The 25,845-nt window shown below is 34.5% G+C and overlaps 4 protein-coding genes across 11 annotated transcripts; 2 read left to right on the forward strand and 2 right to left on the reverse strand.

Moving 5' to 3' along the window:
* The first annotated feature begins 1,026 nt into the window (after window positions 1-1,026).
* LOC122300839 lies at window positions 1,027-3,425 on the forward strand. Of its 3 annotated transcripts, none has more exons than XM_043111751.1 (4): window positions 1,027-1,169; window positions 1,798-1,972; window positions 2,297-2,397; window positions 2,794-3,425. In XM_043111751.1, exons 2-4 carry the CDS (start codon window positions 1,875-1,877, stop codon window positions 3,261-3,263), a joined length of 669 nt encoding a protein of 222 aa, XP_042967685.1. In that variant the 5' UTR covers window positions 1,027-1,169; window positions 1,798-1,874; the 3' UTR covers window positions 3,264-3,425. The 3 variants fall into 3 exon arrangements, with proteins under 3 accessions (XP_042967685.1, XP_042967686.1, XP_042967687.1); XM_043111752.1 differs by having other exon boundaries at window positions 1,067-1,181; XM_043111753.1 differs by lacking the exon at window positions 1,027-1,169 and adding an exon at window positions 1,194-1,231.
* Window positions 3,426-3,449: 24 nt separating this feature from the next.
* LOC122300838 (vacuolar-processing enzyme-like) lies at window positions 3,450-6,457 on the reverse strand. The gene is made up of 10 exons (XM_043111750.1): window positions 6,297-6,457; window positions 6,000-6,179; window positions 5,746-5,910; window positions 5,464-5,620; window positions 5,101-5,186; window positions 4,793-4,992; window positions 4,635-4,683; window positions 4,145-4,354; window positions 3,799-4,005; window positions 3,450-3,714 (listed from the first exon to the last, which is right to left on the reverse strand). The coding sequence occupies exons 2-10, from the start codon at window positions 6,150-6,152 to the stop codon at window positions 3,565-3,567; spliced, it is 1,377 nt and encodes a 458-aa protein (XP_042967684.1). The 5' UTR covers window positions 6,153-6,179; window positions 6,297-6,457; the 3' UTR covers window positions 3,450-3,564.
* Window positions 6,458-12,428: 5,971 nt separating this feature from the next.
* Window positions 12,429-22,398, forward strand: LOC122300840 (pyrophosphate-energized membrane proton pump 3). Of its 6 annotated transcripts, none has more exons than XM_043111755.1 (15): window positions 12,429-12,631; window positions 13,187-13,361; window positions 14,882-15,085; window positions 16,555-16,706; window positions 16,810-16,957; window positions 17,034-17,166; window positions 17,279-17,451; window positions 18,312-18,432; window positions 18,522-18,709; window positions 18,916-19,353; window positions 19,459-19,623; window positions 19,748-19,903; window positions 19,990-20,101; window positions 20,797-21,016; window positions 21,882-22,398. In XM_043111755.1, the coding sequence occupies exons 2-15, from the start codon at window positions 13,269-13,271 to the stop codon at window positions 21,979-21,981; spliced, it is 2,403 nt and encodes an 800-aa protein (XP_042967689.1). In that variant the 5' UTR covers window positions 12,429-12,631; window positions 13,187-13,268; the 3' UTR covers window positions 21,982-22,398. The 6 variants fall into 6 exon arrangements, with proteins under 6 accessions (XP_042967689.1, XP_042967690.1, XP_042967688.1 ...); XM_043111756.1 differs by having other exon boundaries at window positions 12,429-12,626; window positions 13,184-13,361; XM_043111754.1 differs by having other exon boundaries at window positions 12,429-12,626.
* Window positions 22,399-23,302: 904 nt separating this feature from the next.
* Window positions 23,303-23,953, reverse strand: LOC122300842 (auxin-responsive protein SAUR36-like). Its single transcript, XM_043111760.1, has one exon. It carries the CDS (start codon window positions 23,951-23,953, stop codon window positions 23,399-23,401), a length of 555 nt encoding a protein of 184 aa, XP_042967694.1. The 3' UTR covers window positions 23,303-23,398.
* Window positions 23,954-25,845: the final 1,892 nt, after the last annotated feature.

Raw genomic sequence — 25,845 nt, forward strand, 5'->3', positions numbered from 1 at the left:
TATATAATTGCACTCTCTGGTTAATTGGTGTTTGTTTTCCACACTCATCAAATATCGAAGTCCCCCAAGCTGAGGGAAACAAAAAGCATTTCCATTTGCATTTAGAACATATAATTAACATCATGATCAAGTGTTTTAATCATTTTGCTTATCAATTTAATCAAGAAGTGGCAAATTAATCTTTAGACTGTTTTTTAATACAGGTTTTAATACTTGGGTTGGGTTTTTATGAGTATTTGTAACTCCAGGTATTCTGGTTATAACCACAATATTCCCAACCACAAATGAGATTTATTAATAAAATTGGGCACTGTGCTCTTCTTAAAAAAAAAAAAAAAACTGATTGTGGATTTATCCTATCTAAAACTTTAGTATATTGTGTCTAATAAGATAATCATTCAACAGTTTTTTTCTAGGCCTTTTAGAAATAATATTTACAATTATAGGGTATGCAAGCGTCGCATATTCATTTAAAAAAAATAAATAGATCTAGTACTTAGATGGAAAAGTAATTTTTTTTAATTGTGAATCTCTTTGTTTTTCAAAAGAAATGCACAACACTTACGCGATATAACTAAATATAGCATTACTCAATCAAATTTTGGGTTTACCAAAGACCTTTTAGTCCAATGACACTAATTCTAAGTGCATATTTGAAATTGCGGTAGCAAAGCTAGATCTTTTTATAGTAGTGCTTTTAATTGTAGAATTTTATTAAAAAAACTCTATTATTAAAAAATCATAATTTATTATTTAGTAAACATATATCTATAATGTTTTTAAAGCTAATTACGATTGTTTTTCAAAAATCATTATCTAGAGGAGCTCTTTAACAAAAGTTTTAATTTGGTATTTCTTAAAAAGTGAATTTTTATTTATTTTTATTAGGTTCTTAAAGCAAATTTTATAAATTTACTAAACATAAATTTAAAAAAATTAAACTATTAAAAGCAATTTTAGAGATGAGAAGGGTGAAATTCTCATAACCCAATTAGAATGGAAAAAAGATCGAGTTATGGAGGCCCAAGTTGAGCACCGGGCCCATTCTTGCCCTCTGTGTCTTTTTCTTCATAATTATGTACCCGAACGTTGAAACCGTTTCCTCTGTGTGATACTCAAAAGGGTGCGCAAACACGGAAAACTTGTTGGCTTCTATAAAAGGAATCAAGGTTAGCGTATAGGTTTGTGGGAAACTCTGCTTTATCATTTTTTTGATTTTCTACCATTCATTGTAGGGTTTGTTTTTGAATAAATGGACTCTTCTGTTTTTTTATTTTTTTGAAATAGTTGTTTCCATTTCAAAGTATTCTATAGGAACAACGAGTCAACGTGTTTGAATGTGTACAACAATTAAGTTAAAATCATGGGTCCGATGTTGAAGTTGTGAAATTCTTTGATTATGCTGTTGAATAATGGAAAACGTCTTCAAATTAATATCCAAATGCATTATATATGGTTTGGCTGTGAACTTTTGGGTTGCAATATGTTGCCCTTCATTCCTTTTTTGATCTTCTTTGAGCGCGACCTCTTTGTCCATATTATTTTTCAAAATTCTCATATATAGCCTAATTTTGACGGTGCATTATGACTATTTACTTCAGAAAATGTTTATTTTCGTTCAGATTTGAACTTTGCATTCTGGCAGTTCATGTGCGGTTGGAAAATATTGCATATTGTATACACTAGGTTTTGAACATTTGATACATTGGGAATCTTGGGTGTCACACTGCCCATCTATAATCTTTTTCAGAATTCTCATTTTGTGCCTAATATTTTTCCCCAATGTTATTTCGTCAGTGCAACTGCATGCTATGGAGCTAGTATCAATTAATATGAACTTTTGAATGAGACCGTGACCGTGGATTTATCTCACTATGGGGGGTGTCATCGGTAAAGCTGCAAATGGCATTGGAGGTGTTCTGGGAAATGCTTTCTTAACTCCAATTAGGACTATCTTTGGCGGTTCATGCGAGTGAGAATACTTCCCTTCTTATTATCTTTCATGGTTTGCATCTGTCCCCTTAATTGGGCCGGGGTTTAAATGAATATTGAACTCCAAGCCATCTTAGTCCACAAGCAACTAGTCGATTTATATCGGGACAAAATTGTCCATTTTCATTTTAAGCAAACCAATCTGAGTTGCTCTAAATGCAGTTAAAGATGCATGAACTTAAACTTTTATAACCTCAGATGGGCCCCATTTCAGTCATGGTGCAAATTCGTCAAGAATGCTTATTCACAGCCATGGATGTATTAAGTTTCATTTCTGTTTTGACTTGATCTTGTTGATCTGCAGGGGTGTTTGTTCAGGACCTTGGGATGTGGTATGTTTCATTGAGCATTTATGTGTCTCCAATCTGGTGAAACTGTTGATGATCTTGGTCCTTTGCTATATAAGTAATTCTTCTTTCCTTGGTTTTCTTGATGGTTATAACCTTCGTTTTTTTCTCCACTAGCTTCACAGGATTAGGCTTGGAAACATAACATTATCTGATGGCCTTTAGAGTCCTTTTCTTTTTCCTACCATTGTGTACATTTCCACCACTTTACCTGGTTCTGGTTCTGGTTCTGTAGTTTTACCTAGGGCTGATCTTTTGATCAGAGCTTTAGGCTTGCCAATTGTTTTCCAAAAAATTGGCATGTCACTGCATTTTGTTCATAAAGGCTTCATATTCTTCGTCAAGTTCTTGATATAAAAATCACAAAATAAAATTTGCTGCTAAATTTTAAAGTATTGTTTATTAGTTGAAGGAAAGGAAATGGCTGATTTCATTTATATTTCTCTGTTTTCAGTGTTATTGTTCTTCTACTTGCTGTTAAAGGTGGGGATCTGCCAATGCATTGCAAGAAGCCTTTGTAAGATGTGTTGGGCAGCATGTGAGACATATTGGTTTGCTTTAGAAGACATTACATGTTTATTGTGGCACAAGTTAAAGAACACCAAGAGGATAAATCGCCGCCGCCGCCGACAACGTTTCCAAGATGTTGAACTAGGTTCCAGTTCAAGTTATGAAAGTGATTTTTCAGACGATTATCATCATTTAAATGTCAAAAGAAAGCGAAAAAAGGATCGGCTTCGGAGCTCTCCTTACCCTCCAAGTAGGCATAGTAACCACAGTCACCACCACCATCATACTAGGGATATATCCACTCATGTTAAGGGTGGGTCTCAACGATTAAGGAGCTCGAGACAACTCCAATTGAGTAAGGTAAGAAATGCTCAAAGAGAGGCTCGGAATTTTAAGAAGAGGAGGCTTAGATGACTTTATCATCATTAGACATATTATTTTGGCATTATCACTAGCTTAAGTGAATGTTTCTTTAGCTGCAAATTATCTGTGGAAGCCCTTAATTTTGATTTTGGGTTGATTTATCAAGGATATAATCTCTTTTATACTACAATTTCCTAATCTTTGCACTTTGGATTCGAAGGTCACATGCCCAATCTGTTTTACACCCACAGCTGCATCCATTCCATTAACTTATTTAGTATTAAGGGATATGCGTTGCAAGTTAAGTTCATACAGAAATGGCTCATCCATTTCTTATGTTCTGAAAGAAACTCTAAGGAGGGGGCGGCACAGAACAAGCTTGAATTGATGCCCAAAGTACTTGCTCCAAGGTAACCCCAAAATTGCACATGTTGGCAAAAACTCGCGTGTATTTCATCCCATAATTTGATAACGATCCGCAAGATTTCTCATAGGTTCTTACCTGCATGAAAAAAGAAAAATAGTGAGAGATTCACATTAATTTATGCAGAGCCTCAAAACCAGAACAAAAGTAGGACCGACTTACAATCATCTTCAAACAATCCCAGTCATCCACAAGAGGTTGCCCAATTGGCCGAACAGATTCCAACACCATTGAGCTATCACTATCTGCAAACAAAAGCTTCCCAATTTGACTTATAGAGTAGTCCACATGTTTTCTGTAGGAAATTTCATCAAACAGTTGCTTTTGAGCTTGAAGCTTGTGTTGAGAGCCCACTGGTGCTTTATGGTACTGATAAAAAAAAATACAAAAACAAGATTTCTCCAATATCATACATATCAAGAAAAAAGAATATATGTAAAGTCTGAGGACTTAAAAAGAAATTATCAGAAACATAAATGATTTAAAGACAAGATCATGATGATCATACCCTGTACCAGAAATGAAGGAGATCTGCATCACGTTGGCTAACAACCCCCAAAGTCAATGGTGAAGAGGCATATTCAGCAAAAGTATAGTTATCGTTTGCAGGATTTGTACCTATGTACGAGAAGAGGGGATCATGACTAAGTCCTGCACTTCCATATTGCATCACATGAGAACTAAATCCTACATTTTCTGCTGCTGTTCTCCTCCGAACCTGCAATGGCAATATTATTATATTTGCAAATTAGCATTGAGGACGTGTGCTACACCCTCAACAAGCGCGATTGACACGACCAAACTTGATCTGTAAGAAAATATCTAACAATACTTTGACATCAATATCTTAGCTAGGTAGCCAAGAGCCTAATAGTATGATTCGGTTCTCCAAATAGAGAACCTGGTTCAGGGTTCGAAACCCCTACTCCTGTATCAAAAAAAAAAAAAATCTTTAGCTAGGCATGAAAGTAACCTTTATTTATTAATTTGAAAATTACCACTTTATATTGCTGACCCAAAGTTTCCTTGCGCAGATCATGTTTGTCACTGCGGAAATTAATCAATACCAATAATTACCATAACAGCCCATAAAAAATGGTGCAAGTTTTGAATGTTTATGAGATCATGATCAAGTTTATCATGTGTACGTACGTACCAATCCTCCATCCAAGAAATGCTATACAAGTCTCCCAAACAGGTGTCATATTCTTCAGGAGGACTAGGATATTCACCGGGACAATATGTTCCCCAGCTATTTTCGACTGCATTTGCTGCTGTAGTTGCATATATGTTTATATCTTTGGGAAGAAAGCCCTCAAAAATACTCCCGGATTCACAAGCTTCGAGGTAAAATACCTTTATTTCTCATATTTATAATTTGGAAAACATTTATTAATTATTTCCACCCAGAAAAAAAAAAAAAAAGATTATTAGTATTAAATAGATAAGATGCTTTTGTATTACCATGCTTTTGTATGCTTTTGCAGCATGCTTCTTCTTCAAAACATCGTTAAGATCTTTGGCATAAACATAAGTACCGGTAGGCATCCCTAACACAAGTACAAGATGATAATCATTAATTAGTGGCATATATGCTAAAGTATTTATTTCAGTCATTAATATATAAATAATGAAAATTTATAATTTTTTTTTCTTTTACGTGATTTTATTTTATAACCGGATCGAACTACTTAATTAAAAGAAAAGTATTACTTTTTATTTTTATTTTTATTTTTTATCAAATCGATCGTTAATTTATGAAAGTCACTTAAAATTTATGTAATTTATCCAGAAAAAAAAAAGGAAGAAATTAGTGAAAATGCTAACCGAGTACCCCAGGACCGCCATGGTCGCTAAAATATATGAAAATAGAGTCTTTTGGTCCGCTATCCACAACCTTACCACTACCTCCAGAAACAGCACTTTTGTTTCCAAGAATTACAGCATAAAAGTTATGTGCAGTAACATCAAGTCCTGTATAATCCTACAAGATCATCGATCAACATTAAGCCATGCAGCAGCAAATTAATTAGGTCAAATATATTTGAAATGGCAGTCTGGCAGGCATGCATGTAGATCATCGATGGAAGAAAACTACTCCAGTTGTACCTTGGGGACTCCTTCGTAAACGTCATCACCATTTGGTTTGTTGATGATGACACCAGGCCTTGGGTTGTTCGAGTGGAATGCAATGTCGTCGTACATGAAAACCACGATATTTTCATCGCTTAACCCTCCTTTCTTCAGTATCTGGTATGCATGGCATACATCAGCCTGCACAGCCAAAATTACCAAACTTCAAATGGCGGCCGATTGATCATCATTTTGCAGGATTTTACTTACGTACGTGCGTACGTATATACCTGATGTCTGTAATTCTCATAACCACGTGAACCGGCGACTAGAACCGCCCATCTCTTCCCGCGGATCATGTCGACGGTACTGTTGTTGCCATCAACGAGACAGGAAAGTGTGAGAAACACAAACGCCAGTACTGCTCCATGACCAGGATTCATCGTCGTTGTTGTGGTTCAGATCGATCACTGGCCCATCATGTAGAAATTAAACACAGGAATTATAAAGAGGCCGGATGAATGAATTAGCATCATGAAGAAGATATATCTGAATAATGATGAACAGAGACATGCAGTAGTACTTACAGAAACACTTTCACAAAACTTAGAAATTTGCTGCTAGCTGCAACTGTACTGCTGCCTAATGATTGAAGCAAAGCACTCCTAATAAAACGTACTGCGCGCTATCAGAAGTTAAAGGAAGGTTATTAATAGAACATGAGAGCTAAACATGGACGGTTTAGATTCAATCTTCGATATGGGCGAGAGAGACCAGAGAAGTAGTAGTACTAGGCCATGCATGGGGCGTTATGAACAGAATCCATTTTTCATTTATGTCGATTAACTTTGCAACAGAAACGGAAACTTCAAACCTTATCTAAACCAATCAAATCATGAACCTTGACGTGTTTGTTCTGATTACATTAATTAATGACCACGTACACGAGTCTCCCGATGCTGTTTCATGAGTTTGTCTTTTTACACGATGGCAGTCGTGTTTTGCATCCTGTTTTAAGGATAATGTTTATTACAGTTTAAATATTATATAATTATTTTATAAAAAAAGTGAGTTTATTTAATATTAAAAAATTATTTTTTTTTATGTATATTTTATATTTATTTATTTTTTTAAATAATTACACGATACTTACATACTCGTAATTACAAATATGATTTCTCATATTTTAAAACTTTTATATTATAAATATGATAATTTAAAATTAAATTATTAAAATCTTTCAAATTATATGATCAATGCCATGCGTATCCGGACTGAATAAGCGTATTTTTGAATCGTTTTAATATTGGGTAGTGATAGAGTTACCATTCAATTACTACCTATCTATCACTTAAGTGTATTTTAAATTTTTTTATTTTTATTTTATTTTTTTAAGTATTTTTTTAACATCTTTAATCATTAAAAAAATTTTAAAAAAATATAATTTTATTAATACTCACTTTCTTAATTATTAAAAAAAATAAAAATTAAAAAAAATTAAATACAAAAAAATAATAAATAAATTATAATTAAATAATAATAATATCATTTTCCTTTAATATTTGCCATTCTTTGCCCACCTTTATCTTTTTTTGGTGGCTGCTTGATTTGACATTAACGCAAGAGAGTGCAAACCAACAATAAAAGAACAACAAAAACACAAATCAAGTTCACATGAACTACGTCATCTATTTATTATCTTAATTAAATCCATAAAAGGGAAATCAAACTCTTCATATCTTTCCAAATTATATCTAAGTACTTTTATTACCTAATTTATGTTTTGAGAAAGATTGTTAAGGCAACTATCTCCTTTTACTTTTCTTCAAATCTAAAAGTAATGATAGCAGTTCTTTTATAAAATAGTAGAGTCTATTATTAAAAATATTATTCTTTTAATAAGATCTTTTTTTTATATATATAAGAAAATGCTAATTGTATTTAAGAAAAACTTAAAAAAAAAAAACTTAATTTTCAGTATATTAGCTATTGATATTTGGGAAATTAAGAAATTTGAATTTTGAAGGAAAATTGACAAAATTGATCTAGTATATAAAAGTAAATACATGTATCATTACTTTCTTTATGAAGCATGTGCATAGGACTTGCACAATTTGAACATATACTTAACATTATTCAAAAAAGTTACAGCAATCTCTTTTTCTTTTTAAATCTTTTTTTAAATTATAGTAGTCTACCATGTATGTACTATGACATCATTTGGTTACATAGATGAGATGATATGAGAAATATGTGAAGAGAAAACCTGAAAAACAGTCTGGCTGGTCTTACCCAATAAACAACCCTCTAATACCATTATTCCACGTTAGCCTTCTATTTAACATATTGTAGAGTTGCTTACACTTGATAAATCATCACAGCCCAACCCTCCCATGCCTCCATCATATTTGTCTTCCACTCCATCCCAACCCGTAAACTGAGATCTCAACCCCCACACAGTCACACTCATCCCCGACGGCAACTCGTCTTCCACTCCAGCCCTCTTTCTCTTCCAAACTTATAGCTCTCATGGGTATCATTCACCATGAAACAATATAAAAAAATGACACCACAATAAAAAAGGCAATAGAAAAGAGGCAGTTACCTCTTAAAGCAACGACAACCGTCTAATCCTATCACCACCAAGCTGGATTTTTCTTGAAATTATTAGATAAAACAGCAGCAAGGCCGATTGCTCCACTAGTTCTACTGCAACCTTCAAAATCTCATAACAGTTTTCATGGCTTTTCTGGATCTACAAGAACAGTTGTAGGAGAAGTTGCATGATTGGATTCTTGAATTCTCTTCACACTGGAATTGAATTCCATAAGAAATGGATGTTTAATGTTGAACCCAAGGTTTTAAATTTTGTATAATTATATATCTACACATGAATTTTGATAATAACAAATGAATTCAAAGAATAAAGAAGTCTCAAGCTCAAGTTGTCTACACAATGGAGTCAAGCACATCAAGGAAATAAGCATGATCAAGAAGAGAACAAGTTCACATTAAAGTTATAGAGTAATGTTGTAAATCTCTTCAAAATTCGAAATTAGGATTAATGCTTAAAATTAATATTTTATCATAAAACATTAAAATACATTTTCCACATGTGCATGAATATTTTTGAAAATTAAATTTGAAAATTTTGAAAGATGATTGATTATCATCTTTTACATATGCATGCCTTGATTAAAGGGTTGAACTTTGAAAATATTAAAAATAATTGATTGTCATCTTTCACATGTGCATGCTTTATTTGAATATTTTCAAAAGTGATTGATGCTTTTTTAGACTTATATAAAAGGTAAATGATTTTGTTTGAAAAATTTAAAAAGTAAAATGTACTCCTTTTGTCATATACAAAAAGTAAAAGATTAGGTTTGAATTTTTTGAAAATGAAAGTGTGCTCCTTTTGTCATATGCAAAAAGTAAAAAATTAGGTTTGAATTTTTTGAAAATGAAAGTGTGCTCCTTTTGTCATATGCCAAAAGTAAAAGATTAGGTTTGATTTTTTTGAAAAAGTGAATGATGTTGTCTTTGACATATGAATTTTTTTAAATTTGAATATGAAGTCTCATATGCCTATAAATAGATCATTTGAGAATTTCACATTCACAACACCAAGAGCATACAACATTCATTCAAAGTTTTCATTCTCTCTTCTCTAAGCATTGAGCCTTAATCCTTATTCATTTTGAGAGATATAGTTTGCGCTGTATTGTTCTTATTTCACTAATTGAGGAGTGTTTTCTGATAACCTACCCACTATCAACTCTTGTATCAGAAAAATGGTGTGTATAACCCTTGTGCATGTAGAAAGTGTTCTACACGGGGAATAGTTGAATCACCACGTGTAAGGTGATTGCAAGTGTAGAGGGTGTTCTACACGGATCCTTTGTAGCGGTGTTGTTCAAATGTGTAATAGATTTCTATCTCCACCTGAAAGATGTTGAATAGTGAATTTGGGAATCCTCAATGGGTAGCTTGAGGCGAGGACGTAGGCAGTGGGGCCGAACCTCGTTAACATACTGAGTTTGCTTCTCTCTTACCCTTACTCTTTATATTTATTGTTATTTCATATTTTGTTTATATTTTATATTATATATTTAATTTATAATTGTTATTTTTTTAATACAACTCAATTCACCCCCTCTTATGTTAGTCATCTGGGCAACATTTAAGACGTTGACTAGTTGTCCATTCCTCCTTTGGACTTCTCCTCAGTCACTTATCCAACAAATCCTTTACTTGCTTGGATAGAAAACTTGGAAACTCAGACAATTCACCGGAATATGCAATCTGGAACAAGGTCGATATTGAGTCAGACACATTAGGCCACGATACCACGGAAGATTCTCTACAAGTTTGGAAATGATGGAGAAGGAGTTTCAGTAAGGCTGTAATCGAGCCGAGCTGAGTCGGTTTTCAGCTTGCCGAGCTCAGCTCGACTCAAAATACTTGAGTTCGAGATTTTTTTTAAATTTTTGTTTGAGCTCGACTCGATAAGTTAAAATCTCAACTCGAGCTTGAATTGTTTTTTTTAATAAGATTTAATAATTAATAAATTAAATAAATAAAAAAGAGCTAATATTGAATTTATACAACTAATAAGTAGAACTTTTATTAAATTATAAAATTTTAAAAAATTTATAAATAATTAATATCTAACTAGTTAATATTTATTCAAAATAACAATATATTATATGCCTACATATATTATTAATACATACACTTAATATGATAGGATATATCTATTTCATATATGATTCCCACATACTAGTATATGAAATTATTAAATTTTATATACTAATTATTATACAAATTATAAAATATACCTATGAAGTATATTCACTATATAGACATGAGTAATTAGAATACATATTATATATTTAATTATAAAAGTGGTATGATTATATTATTAGATAATACATATATACATGCATAGGTGTATGTATATATTTATCAATATATGAATGAGTTTTAATCGAGTCAAGCTAATGAGTCGACTCGAGTATAAACGAGTGAACCTAAATGAGCCTTAACCGAGTCGAGTTGAGTTTTGTCGGGTGTGTGTCATTTACAAATTGAGCAGGTATCTGCTTTTACGAATGAGTTTTTTTTTTTTTTTTTTTTTTTTTCACGAGTTGAGTTCGATTCGAATTTAACCAAACGAGTACCAAGCGGGCTATCGAACAGACTGATTCATTTACAATTCTAAGTTTCAGTGTGGAAGGCCGGGTATGGATTCGTGGGTAGATGATGGGACCGAGTAAGTCTTTTTCTCTTTTGGGTTTAAATCAACTGTGTGATTGTGTATTGTGAAATTTTACTAGTTTCTTACGTGTCTTATGATTATTGGAGGGCTGTTTTTATCCTATAAACAGTTGGGCTGTTCCGAAGCACTTTTCATATGTGAATAATAGTGAGATAATTTATAAAAATAGTGAAATGGTTTGAGTTAAGATTTTTATGGATTTTTGAGAAATGAAAAAGAAAAAGTTGAATAAAAAAATTATAAAGTTAAAAGACTGTTGAAATATCATTTTTTAATATAATTTTTGTTTTGAGATTTGAAAAAGTAGAATTATTTTTTGTGTTTTGTTTAGAAGTTTGAAAAAATTGTAATAATTAAGTAATGATTAGATTAAAAAGTTACAAATTTAAACGTTTAAAATTGAAATTTTTTTATATTTGAATGATGTTTGGAATTTTTAATGTTGAGATGAGATAAATTAAAATGTTTATAAAACCAAACTTGGCCTAGAGCGTAATATTGAGTACTGGCATTGACTACTATAATATATAAAATTTTGTTATTCATCATCCTCACATACCACATATAATATATTTATTTTATTTTAATATTCTTAAACTAATTGAGTTATTCTACTCATAATCCATATACTACATATTTAGTAAGAAAAAAAATAAAAATTAAGTGTGGTGTATAATGTAAAGATGAAGAGTAGAATTTTTGTAATTGATATTGTTTGACAAAATAAAGGTTGGTCCAAATAGTTCTAACAAAACTAAAAAATAAAATAAAGATGGGACGTGCTATTAATAATTTAATGATTATCTTGTAATATACTTTTAAATTATTAAAAAACAAAATCTTGTCCAAATTATGAGTGTGAGAAGTATAATAAATTTTAATTTATTGAAAAATTATTTATTAATGTTAAATATTAATAGATGTAAAATCTGTCACATTAATTAAGATAAGAAGAACATTTTAAGATATCATACTATTGTTTTAGGTAAGTTTGTATAATGAACTAAGATTAAAGTTAAAAGTTAAATAAAATATTATTATTTTAAATTTTAAAAAAAATAAATTATTTATTATATCTAATATGAAATTTTTAAAAAAATAATATTATTTTAAAATTAAAAAAATTAAAATATTTATTATATTTAATATAAGAATTTAAAAAAATTATAATAATAAAATAAAATAAAATAAAATAAAATGAGTTGGAATTAACTCTTATCCAAACGGTCCTAATCTCACGATAGGAAAAGAAATTATTTATCCATCAATTCATAATTAGAGGTTCCATAAATTGCTCCAAACGCACATTACTTGGCGTAATGTGATTGGCTAGCGGACGTGGCGGATGGCAGTCAGCGTGTACAGTATAGATTAGAAGGAAAGAGAGGGAATATGCAAACCAAAGGCGTCTATCTTATTTTTAATTTTTATTTTACTTTCTTTCATAATAAATTAACAGGAAAAAATAAAAAATATAAGACCAGAGAGAGTGAAAATTCTGATAAGTCTTCATCGGAAAAGTGTCTGATTTCTGTCACTGCAAACTCTGGCTAGGGGATAGAGGCGACGGAGATTTCGTTTCGTATCGGATCGGTTTCGGAAGCATCTTGCTCTCCGACTGATAGCTTATTGACTGTTAAGGTAGTCTGTGTGAGATACGCTTCCGTTTTACTTCTTAGATCCTCCACTCTCTCTCTCTCTCTCTCTGCAATTCAGGTGTTAGCAGATCTTGAAACTTGATCTTGGTTGATATTTGGGCCTCCCTTGGCTGACTCCACTTCTTGCTACATTATATGCGAAGTAGATTTTATTTTTAAGAAAGAAAAAAAATCTCGTGGTCTTAGGGTTTCGGTGCCTTATGGTCCTTTTGATTTCTGGGAAAAGATGAGGTTTTAGGTAACGATCATTTGAATGGAAACAGAATGTATGATCTGTGTTGTGGATCATTTCGTCTGGGTTTTTTTAATCTTTCACTAAACAATTGAATTTTTTTATCTTTTACTCTCTCTCTCTCTCTCTCTCTCTCTCGTTTCTGTTGTCTACATTTTCCAGGGAAACCAAAGGGAGCAATCAGATTCTGTCACTGTTGCTGATTTTAATACACACGTTCTGAATTTACTCATGCATGTATGAATTTTCTAATGAAACTGAGATTTAATCTAGTCTGATTTTGGAACTTGTTTTTGCCTCAAGCAGAACATTCAAAATTCAGCGGCCAAGTTCAGGGGGCGACTTGCCCCAGTTTCGGAAGGTGAATTCAAGCACCCTTCCGTTGGGCATGGATGACGAATTGGAGAGTGGTAATCTCAGGCCTTACGTGGACAGGCCAAGGACTTTCCCTAACATGCGTAATAAGGCTTATAACCCGTTGGTAAGGACCTTAATCTTGTTCATTTTCGTGTAAAATTGTCTCATTCTGAATTAATATATGTCGAGTTGTATGACTGTAATAATATGAGTACAACTCATGCACCTATATGGATCCCACCCATTCCCTTATATGTTTTTTGATTTTTTGTTTTTGTTTTTTGTAATAGGCTGACTGCACATTGCTTAATATCTGCTCAATTGTAACATGATTACATATTTTCATTTTTTTCCTTGTACAGTTCACGTGAGCTTTTGGTACCTCTTGGAGTGCAATCTATTTTCCCTCTTTTCTGTTGATGCAGCAAGCAATTACTTTTTTCTTGTGCTTTTTATTTGTAACTGATACAATAGAAATTTACTGCATTACATGGCTGTAAATGCCATCGTGGTAATCTTATTTAGTTTAACTTCAAGAAACCATATTGCATTGCAATATCCTGTGTTAAATGGAATCTACATCCTGCATGGGAATGCAGTGGGGGTGTGACTAACTGAACATTGATAGAAAAGTAGAACATATCAATTTAGATGAGTAACAGACTGATAAATTTGATCAGTATTCAAATTGTCTGTGCACACTTTTAATGATGGGGTAGTAATTTTCCATGTGAAAAACTTATTCTTAGCCTCCACTATCTATCTGGATGGAGTTGTTAAAGAAAAAGGATTTTTTTAGAATAAACCATTTCATTGACAATGCAACTTGGCTATCGTTTCTTCTCCGAGGCAAAAGTCAGCTTTCCTGGGCATGCTTTTAGGCTTCTAATTCTGGAAGACTTGCATTCCTTCTTGGGCAAGCAGGCTCTTGTCACTGCAGTGCTTTGAGTAATGCCACGAAATTATCTTTGAAGGGTGGATTTGGGCTTTCTGAACTCATATTGTTCAAGTTTTTCACAGATAGAATTACAACCTGGCACAACCTTTCATAGCTCTGAACTGGAATTGCAACTTTGCATCGTCAGAGTTATATTAAATAAGTGAGCTAGTTCTAAAATATCTAGTTTAGCTGTCAGCCACTCTATGTCTTTCATTTTTTTTTTTTTTTTTTTTATCGGGAAACGAAATTTTATTGATCATAAACAATAGGCAAAAGCCCAGGTATAGGGACATATACAAAGCCACTCTATGTCTTTCTAGTTTAAGTTTTCTGGATTTTCTGGCTTTTTTTTCTTACTCGAACTAGGAGCTTTTGATGTATGCCACCCATTTATCTATTTTTATGCTCGCTAATAAAAAAAAATTTACTTATTAAAAAAAATAATTATGGTCCAATATAATTACATTTGTGACTGTTGAAAATGTATATTACTTTCTTTTTATGACAATGAAGTACTGGTTCATGTCAATTTTTATTATTACTTCTAAACTGCAGGATTTATAAAATTCTTGCTTTTTACAATGTCATTTTGCAGCATTTTAGTCTTATCTTGTTTCATCACATATAACTATTTGTTTGGTTTTCCCTTGTGTGGATGGTGGCTTTCCCTTGAGTGGGCAGAATTAATTTGTTCCTTTTTGCAGATTTTTCGAGTTCTCATGGGAATAAATGTTCGTGTTCTTTTGACACTTCTACTCTTGGGATTTGGAGTGATCTTTTACATTGGAGCAAGAACTTCCCCGATCATTGTGTTTGTCTTCTCAGTGTGCATTATCAGCTTCCTTCTGTCCATATATCTTACAAAGTGGGTACTTTCAAAGGATGAGGGGCCTCCTGAGATGGTTCAGGTACATCTACTTTCAATCTATATTTCATAATGTTATTTGCATTGCTTCTTTATCTTTTGCAGTACTATTTTTTTATGGTGCATCGCATATTGTTCAATTTCACATTGACTATATACTCTAGCTTGGGGGACAATTCAATCTTTATGTTTCTGTAACCTCTTTTTGCTGTCTATGTGCATGGACACTACCATTTATTATGTCGACATGATCTCTTTATTTTTTTTCTTAAAAAGCAAAATACAATCGAAAAAACAGCAAAAAGATAGGTGTACTGGAATTAATGTTCATTTACAGTCTCTGACTTAGGCAGCTTGGTGGTGTTTTGAACAATTGGAGTTTGGTTGTGTCATTTTCTAGATTGATACCCAAACTTATTTATGATTTATTTATCATTAAGCACCCGCAATATCTTAAATAAGTTTGTTGAATGTTCCAATTGAAATCTCATTGTTTCAGGGTTCGGTCTTTTCTAATAATTACTAAACCTTGAAATTTTGGTCTCAGACTCAACTGTAAACATTGACATGTATCTAAACTTTTGAAAATTTTGGACCAATATTCCTTATAATTTGAGGAAACGTGGTCTTATCATTATGGATTGGTGGTTTTTGTACAAGAAAGATGGGGGAATCAGTGGATTATCTTTTGTTACATTGTGGAGTGGCCCGGTGTTTATGGAATGAGATCCTTAATTGGACCGGGGTGGCATGGGTTATGCCAGTAAGAGTTCTGGATATTTTTAAATGCTGGACAGGTATTAGGGGAAATCTCTACATTGCCGCTGTGTGGAGAATGATCCCTCGTTGTATTATGTGGTGTTTGTGGATGGAGAGAAACAAGAGGTGCTTTGAAGGTATGGAATGTTCTTTGGATGAGCTGAAGAGATTATTTTACTACACTTTACTCTCTTGGGCTTTGGAAATTACTTGTAATGAGGACAATTTTCATGATTTGCGTGATCTCTCACTAGTTCTTAGTGGTAATTAGGTATATTCGATGTATACTCCCTTTGTACTAGGGCTATGCCTTTTCCTATCAATAAAATGTTACTTTTACTTATAAAAAAAAATTATTCCTTATAATTAGTATTCGCGGAAGAGTAATTTTTTTACCATACCAACAATTGAATTAGATGAGAATGTAAGACAAATGGAATATGTCATAATTGCCTTTCCCTGTAGAATTTGAACGTTCTTTCTGCAGAATATAGCATTTGTTCTGAACTTCTTGTTTTGTTCTTTTGATTGGTAACTCCTGCACACACCTATGTTGAACTCACAACATCAATGTATACCTCTTTCTTATGGGGGATAGATGTGCCATCTGAGCTAGAGAGTATTTCCCAGGACTTTTCATAATTTCCTGAATAAAATTATCTTTTCAACTAGTATTATGGAGGGAATTGAATTGTGGCTCTGATTTTGCAATTTGTCATGTACTTGTCCTGAGCTTATCATTTCACTTTCTAGATATCAGATGCAATACGAGATGGAGCTGAAGGATTCTTCAGGACCCAGTATGGGACTATCTCCAAGATGGCATTGTTACTAGCACTGGTTATCTTGTCCATATATTTGTTTCGCAGCCCAACTCCCCAACAAGAATCTTCCGGCCTAGGAAGGTGATAACATAACTTAATATTTGTTATAGAGCACTTTGCGTAGTCCTGTTTTTCATTTTCCCCCTGGTGACTATAATTCACAGTTTTAAATCTGCTGGTGCAGGTCAACTTCTGCATATATCACTGTTGCTGCATTTCTTTTGGGGGCTCTTTGTTCGGGTATTGCAGGGTATGTTGGGATGTGGGTGTCAGTTCGTGCAAATGTACGAGTCTCTAGTGCTGCAAGACGGTCTGCAAGGGAAGCATTGCAGGTTGCCTCATTTCCTAGTTCAATATTGAAAAGAACAGTTTTAGATTTATGCCATAACTGGAAAGTATCATTTTCAGATAGCTGTTCGTGCTGGTGGTTTCTCTGCCTTGGTTGTTGTTGGTATGGCTGTAATTGGCATTGCCATCCTTTACTCCACATTTTATGTTTGGTTGCGGGTGGATTCGCCGGGCTCAATGAAGGTTATTGATTGTATGTGTTGACTTCCTTGATTCCTTCACTTATTATTATGCAACATAGTGCATAGATCTCATTGTTTCTATGATATGATCCAGTAGTTGACTTTTATGTATCGGTCTTTCAGTGCCTCTTCTCCTGGTGGGTTATGGTTTTGGAGCTTCTTTCGTTGCCCTGTTTGCTCAGTTGGGAGGTGGAATTTTCACAAAAGCAGCTGATGTTGGGGCTGATCTTGTTGGTAAAGTAGAGCAAGGAATACCAGAAGATGATCCTAGGAATCCTGCTGTTATTGCAGATCTGGTTGTTATCCATTTTCCTTTGTTGATTTTTCCTGTTAAGTTACTGTATATTTACTTTCAGAACTTGTTTGGGGTTCCAATAAAAACTCAATGGTTCATCCTTGCACTCTATGATCCTTTTTTTTTTGGGTGAAAGTTGAGCTGGAAGTTAATTATGAGCATATTATAAGTGTGCACATCAAAAGTCAAAGGTTTCCGTTTCACCTTTTTTTTTAATACCGTTATAACTATGTTTTCTATTTTTCATGCTAGACTGAATCACGTGATGCATGTGTTATAAGTTCATTTGAACCTTTTCTGTTGAGTGATGATATTTTATTGGTGGAAGTGAAAGGTAAAGCATTTTACATCCCTTGAGGCAAGTTGGAGGTATTCAGTGTGCTTTTGGGTTTTGGATTTCCATTTGTAAATGACTAAAACTAGGAATTTTTTTTTTGATAGGTGACTAAAAATAGGAAATATTAAAATGAAAATCACAATATCAAGCAATGTAGTTAATGCTAGCTGTATAAATTAATGTTTATATTTACCCAGGGCGGTGTTATATCTAGGAACACGGGTGATGTGTTACAATGCCTCTGCACTTTTGACACCTATCATAGTGATAAATAGCTTGTTTTGCATTGTTAAATGTACCAATAAAATTGTGAAGGGATTATAAGTTAACTTACCCAAAAGGGTATGACATGTTTTGGTATTTTTTGCTTTTGTTGAGAAGTGTGAAGTTGAAAAAGCATCAGTTTGAACCTTTCTAACCTCTACTCTCGTTTATTCATAAAAAAAAAACTTCTACTCTCGTTTTTCAGGTTATTTACATTCTTGTCAGTTTTTAAGGCACTTTTACTTAACTTTTGCTATTAGGTTGGAGATAATGTGGGTGATTGTGCGGCTCGAGGTGCTGATCTTTTTGAAAGTATTGCAGCTGAAATAATTAGTGCTATGATACTTGGGGGAACAATGGCCAAGCAGTGTAAAATTGAAGGCAAGTTGTGTGTGGGAGCATGTATGTACATGTGTGTGGTTGTGAGTGTGCATACGTGTAGCTCATTCATAGTCCATTTGTTTATGCAGATCCATCAGGCTTCATCTTGTTTCCTCTTGTTGTTCACTCTTTTGACCTTGTGATTTCATCGGTTGGAATACTGTCAATCAGGGGTACAAGGAACTCTGGCTCAAAGTCTCCTATTGAAGATCCAATGGCAATTCTTCAAAAAGGATATAATCTAACGATAGTGTTATCTGTTCTGACATTTGGTTTGGTAATACTAATATTCTGTAGTTACATTTTTTTACCATAACTTTAACAAAATCTAATTACAATGATCATTAGCATTTTCCTTCATCATATGTAAACATTTTTGGCTTTAAATCTTAAATTCTCAAGCATTGGAGACCACATTACTTTTGCTTTTGATCTGTTTACATTCTGATACATGGTTATACTGGTGGCTTGAAATCTCTACAGTCCACCCGTTGGTTGCTTTACACTGAACGAGCTCCTTCTGCGTGGTTCAACTTTGCTCTTTGTGGGTTGGTCGGTATCATTACCGCATATGTTTTCGTTTGCATTACCAAGTACTATACTGACTACAAGCATGAGCCCGTACGCACATTAGCCCTTGCGAGCTCCACAGGTCATGGGACTAATATAATTGCTGGAGTCAGTTTGGGCCTCGAATCAACAGCTCTTCCTGTTCTTGTCATTAGTCTATCTATTATTTCAGCTTTCTGGCTGGGTCAGACATCCGGTCTATTGGATGAAGCTGGAAATCCGACTGGCGGGCTGTTTGGCACAGCTGTAGCAACAATGGGAATGCTCAGCACTGCTGCCTATATTCTTACCATGGATATGTTTGGTCCAATAGCAGATAATGCTGGTGGAATTGTAGAGATGAGTCAGCAGGTACCTTTGACTGATGAATTCTTTCATGGTTTGCCTTGAATAATGAAGGAAATCCTTTTTTTCCCCCTCGAGATATGATGTAAGCGTATATTATTTTTCTGACAGCCAGAAAGTGTTCGCGAGATCACTGATGTGCTTGATGCAGTAGGGAACACAACAAAAGCTACAACCAAAGGATTTGCCATTGGTTCTGCGGCCCTTGCGTCTTTCCTTCTGTTTAGTGCTTATATGGATGAGGTAGCTGCATTTGCTCAGGAACCTTTTAAACAGGTATGAAAAATGTGCTTCCACTTTTAGTTATCTGCTTCTGTTTTACATAATCATATATATTGTTATCTGCTATAAGTGCTGTTGCATCCTGCCATAGTTTTTGTGATTTCCAATTGGCTTTCAGGTTGATATTGCCATTCCAGAAGTTTTTGTTGGTGGATTGTTGGGCTCCATGCTTATTTTTCTATTTAGTGCGTGGGCCTGTTCTGCAGTTGGCCGAACTGCTCAAGAGGTTGTGAATGAAGTAAGGAGACAGTTTATTGAGAGGCCTGGTATAATGGTGAGAATAAATTTGTTAGTAATTTCTGCTTTGTACTTTAGTTTCATGTTTCTAAGTGATGCAATTGTTTTAACTGCTTGTTGCAGGACTACAAGGAGAAACCAGATTATGGTCGCTGTGTTGCTATTGTAGCATCGGCTTCTCTGAGGGAGATGATAAAACCTGGAGCTTTGGCTATTGTTTCACCTATTGTTGTTGGTGGGTTGATTGCTCTTGTTCTCATTGTTGCTTTCATCCAGTGTCTCCATGCACATCAATTTTTATTTATTTTTGCATGACAATATATTTTAGAAAAGGAAATAATGAATATGCTGTGCATGTCATGGTAATTGCGTGGTTCTATTATTCTAATTATTTAAGTGCAAAGAGATCAAATTTTCATGATTTGTGTAATTGATGCTTTTAGATGGGTTGAGTGATACATGGCTTCAGGGAAGACATGCTTTTGTAATTTACATTGAAGTTTGCCCTAAGTGCTTTGGCGAGCATCATGTTCAGTGCTGCCAGAGCTGCTGCTTTGTGATTCACATATGGGTTCTTTTAATTTATACTGTTATAAGGCTTGTCAGCAAATATGCACAGCAGTCAATGCATGGCCGTGTCTGGTTATACAGTACTTACTCCAGCTGTGGAGTGTAATGACGAATATCTACACATTATTGTATCTATTTTATTTTATTAAAATGTCTATTATTTTATACAAACCCATATCGTTTGGAATCGATGGTGATAGTACCTAGTGTTGGAATTAGTAGTAGCATTTGTGGTTATGCAGGTTTCAGTTGTGGTGGCTGCGGTATCATTTTAAAATCTGAAAGTGCTTTATAATGACTCAAGTAGTCTGTTTAATTTTGTATCTTATACCATCAATGACACGGTGAAACTTACTGCAGGTCTCTCGTTCCGGATTTTGGGTTACTATACTGGGCATCCCCTACTTGGGGCTAAAGTAGTGGCCGCCATGCTTATGTTTGCCACAGTTTCTGGCATTCTTATGGCTCTTTTCCTGAACACAGCCGGTGGTGCCTGGGATAACGCAAAGAAGTACATAGAAACAGGGGCTCTCGGAGGCAAGGGGAGTGAATGTCATAAAGCAGCAGTTACTGGAGATACGTAAGTCTTGTTGATGTCCTCTTTTTTGTTGCTGTTCTTACTGTTTTGTTTTTAGCCTTACCTATGGTATTTCTAGTAGTGGTAGTGATAGTAATGGGAGGGGAGGTTTTTTGTGAACTCATTCTACCATTTTACCCTTTGTTTTTAATTAGAAAAAGAAAAAAAAAAAACTAATTACCTGAAATCATGGAATAGTTTCTGTGATTGGCGTAAAGTCAGATACATGTATCAGGCAGACCCCCTCACCCGCAACAAAAATTAAAAACAAAACAAAAGATGCTTAGCTTTCATCATGGTTAATAATTCTTTTGATATGTAATTAGTTGGAGATGCTTCGTCATGGCTTATAATTAAGAAAGAAGAAATACAAGTACCATTAGAACAAGACAACAGGTTAGGAATATTGGGGTGACATGGAATCTGATTGGCCCATATGCGCAGGTCACTGACACGAGGTGAAAGCAGTGGTTTCATGATATTTTTCCACAGTTTTTCTCCATTTCTCCTCTCCTTTCATCTGTATTGGGGTTTATTTTTCAATTGCTGATCAAAGAGTTCGTATTTTAACGGAAGTGTGTACTGTATTAGGTTTTATTTCTCCAAATGTTCACGTGACTTGCACCCTTGATATCAGGCTTGGTAAAATAGTATTAGAAAATCGAAGTATCTGGATTATTTGCTGAAGAAGAGTTCAGTTTCCCTAAGTTGCTTATTAAATATGAAGGCTTAGTCTACTACTTTGAATACACCAGAATTTTGTGTGGGCCTTTTGTTTTCTAGTATAATATGGATTACTTAATGCTTCCTTTCATTATAATCTCTGAATTCTTGTAACTTGTTTTGATATTTCTTACATGTCCTGCAGTGTGGGAGACCCATTCAAAGACACGGCTGGACCTTCTCTTCATGTCCTCATAAAGATGCTTGCAACCATTACGCTTGTCATGGCTCCAATTTTTCTGTGAGGTTTACCGTTTATTAAGACCTATGACCTGAGTCTCACCCCACCTTGTGATCTCTCACCCGCATACAGCACCCACCTCCCTTGGATACGTAGCTACTTTGCAAATATGATGGTAGGTATTTTCATGTATATCAAGGGTGCTCGATTCATAGTCATACAGATTTTCTTTTTTGCTTAATCCAAATAAGACATGTTAGTTAACATCTCATTTTAGTGCCAATTGGTTTAAAATATATCTGTTAGTGTATGTATCGAGTTATCCACAATCATGTGATCGGCTTGAGCCTCTTGTTTTCCTAGAGTTTCATTTTTCCTCTTTGGCTGTTTGACCACGTGAACGTGATGTGTCTATAGCCTTGTAACAGATAGGCACACTTTTTGGCAATTGCTATTGATTTAAACAACTAAGTTTTCATGATTTTCTTGCATGTGCTTCTATTTTGTATTTAAGCGTTTTCTCTGTAGTGTATTTAGGCTATTCTTGGTGTTGGACTTACATTTTTTTATTTTATTTTTTTATTTTTTTATTTTTTTATTTTATTAAATTTGTCCTTTATTCACACGCACAAGCAAGCAAACTTGGGATGGGAGAATGACTCCTATAGGAGTTTAAGTCAGTAAAATCGTTATTCTGGGAGGGAGGGAAACAAGGAAGGGGATGGAGGACAAAAGACAAACTTATGAGCAGTGGAACGAGAATTAACATTACCATAATCTCCACGAATCTCCTCATTCCATTAACATCTTAAAACCCTCCTCCCTCCATAACTTCGTGATTTATATAGTATCTAATAGGGAGTAATGCCAAATACATTGTTAGGATCTGCAAGTTCTGTTTGAGCCGAATGGGAAAGAGGTTGTAAATCCGAAAATCATATGTCAAAATGTAAGAGCCTGATGGCTGATACGATGTATATAACAAATAAGAAGTTCTACATTTCGGTTTTTAATCAACAAAACATCTCTTCCTAATCTTAAAATTAAGGTGTAGCGTCTTAATTGAAGGTGCAAGCCACATGACTTATTCTTCAACTAGTACACAATTGAAACCGCATTGGAACCATTACAAAGAGTAATAACATCTTTTTTTAAACAAAATGTAATACCATCTACTCTTTATCATGACTCAAAATAGAGAGTATCATAGAAGTGGTATGCTTGATGTTATTTTCCACCCTTAAAACTGGAATAGATAGAGAATCGTAACAATGAACGAAAATTTGATGTCCTCTGCACCAAATAATGGCAGATACACCAAAACTTGGACATGAAAAAGAAATCTATCTTATTATCTCTAAGATCTTCCCCTCCCTGATCTCAATTCTCTCGTCTCCTCATTACATTGCATTCACACAACATCGAGGGAAAAGAAAAGGAAAAAGATCTGGTGATAATGATGAAAAATCAAGATCAGTAAATCATCTACACATTTGAGGATGCTGGGAAGGTGTAAGCTCACAATGATCTGGTGAGTAGCACCCAATCTTTTCCTTGTCTGCATCGAAACCAAGCTGATCATGCAGGTAAAGTGCCTCTCTTTTCTCTTCAACCACCTTCAAGATTTTCTCAAACATAGACACTTGGGAGGGAATCTTGAGCACTCCTTCTTGCTGAAAGCCAAATTCTTCTTCGGCTTCTCGCAGTAACATCCCAAATGCTAGGTGACCCAAGTAGTGTGTTGGGATGATGAATCTCTTCAGCTCCTTCCCTACACAAACGGCAAGAAAGCCTTTTGGCACGACATCATTGGAAGCCCCCGAAACATCTGAGAAGGAGTGTGTTCTCTTCAGGAATTTGATTCTCTTACTGCCATTGCTAATGGTACTGCTAATACTACAGCTGGAAGTAGCAGAAGAAATAGAATTAGAGCTGTTTTTTGTAGCATTTGCAAGCTTTTTCCATTTCTTGAGGATCGGTTGAAGCTTGACAATATCTCTGATCTTGTTAGACTTGTTGGATTTGTTTGAATCCATTGAAGTTAGTGATTGACACAGAAAAATTAAGATCAGCTGCTAGGACTTTAATTTCTTCTACCTCAGATACTCCTTAAGTGGATGGTGGTGCAAGTATTTATAGAAGTTGAAAATAATTATTTTATTGTTATAAACCATCTTGTATTGTATGACCACATTTAGCCGTCGTAATTCACCAAGTCATAGTCGTCAATTAAGACTTTTGTAACCCTATATATATGGGTGTATCTAAGTTCATTTGATATGAATCAATAAGAATGGCTCTCTATCATTCTCTCTCTATCTTTGAAACTCTCTCTTTTCTCATTCAGTTCATAACACGTTATCAGCACGATTTTCGTGTTCTTCCTCGTCTCTCCCAACTTCATCTTCTTCCTCTGTCTCTAGAATATTTAGCCCATCTCTAAAGGCCATTTTTTTTTTGCCGGCAAGGCACGCCAGTTTCCATGGCCATGTTCTTCGAGAGCTCATCTCTGGACTTCACAAAATCACCGATACGATGCTGTCCATGCTTCAGGGACTCGACGAACTGGAGGAAACCGATTTCAGTAATCAAAGGGTGGTTCTCGCCCTCTATGAGGCCATGTGCTCGCACGACGTAACCACGATGCACCAGATCGTCGCCGAGTCGGTCACGACGATCTGATGAGTAGCCACCGCACAATACTTCCGACAGAGATCATAGACCAGCCAGAGAGGTGTTGACTTCTTCAGATTTAGATTTGAAGATGTGCTGAAAAGGGAAAATAGAGGAAGGAGATGCTGAAAGCTCACCGAGAACCACTCCATGCCGCTTGGTGTCTCTGTTTTGATATTTATTCTTGAATTTGACCGGATCTCGAAGGAGAGAGCGCCGGAGTTTGGGCTGATTCAGAGGACGTTGTCGGTGGGTCTTGTGGTGGCTCAAACGCATAGAACAAGCCAGAGCATACCCACGTCGCCCAGGAAGAAGCTCACGAAAACGTCAGTTTTCTTTTAGTTTCTTCCTTTAATTTGGCTAATTATTTTGTCTACTCTCGTTTTGAAGGAGATATCGGAAGCGTGATTCTGGGCCAGAGTTGCAGAAGAAAAGATGAACAGGTTTCTAGCGAGACATGATGATGGTGGCTGCTCATGATTTGTCAACGTAGAACCAGTTGTTTCAAACACAACTTAGTGGCAAACACGAGCTTCAAAGTTGTGACCAGATTCATTAATTAAATATGGTAGAAAATGAACTTGGTATAAAAGTTAAAAATGGGTTGTTGGAAAAAGCCGCATGACATCTTAGAATTTTTCCTTAATCCACTAACGTTGGTTTCCTTGATTCACCTTAGTTTTCTTTATCTCTCTCTAACAAGTTGATGAGGCTTTTAAAAAGTATGACTTTTGCACATTAATTTATGAAAAATGGCATGAGGGAATAGCCGTAGCTTTATTAAAGTAGCAATATACAATTTCTTAGACTTATTCTAGAGATGACTTGTTAGTAGGTAGCCTCTGCAGGAGCAATTATGGCATCAACTTAAAGGAAGTGTATTTATTTGTGTGTCCATAATTTTGACAGCGAGGAGTCTGACCATTGATGGATAAATGAGACATCTTTACGGGCAACAGTCTGATGGTCCCTCTTTATAAGAGATAGAGTGCACGAAGTTCATATTATATGAAGATTGTAATCTTCTATTTCAAGTAAGTTTTTTTTTTTTTAAAATATCATTTGAAATATTTAAGGTGTGTATTGATGAATTAAAATTTTTATAATTCATATTTTAATTATATCTGTGATTAATTTTTATTCACATAGTTTATATACAAGTTTTATTTATTTATACTTGTTATGAATTATTGATGATAAGATTCATCTTGGAATGAAAATGGAGCAACCCTGAAGGATCGCCCTAAATCAATAA

The sequence above is a fragment of the Carya illinoinensis genome, chromosome 2 (genome assembly GCF_018687715.1).
Source record: "Carya illinoinensis cultivar Pawnee chromosome 2, C.illinoinensisPawnee_v1, whole genome shotgun sequence".
Taxonomy (NCBI): domain Eukaryota; kingdom Viridiplantae; phylum Streptophyta; class Magnoliopsida; order Fagales; family Juglandaceae; genus Carya; species Carya illinoinensis.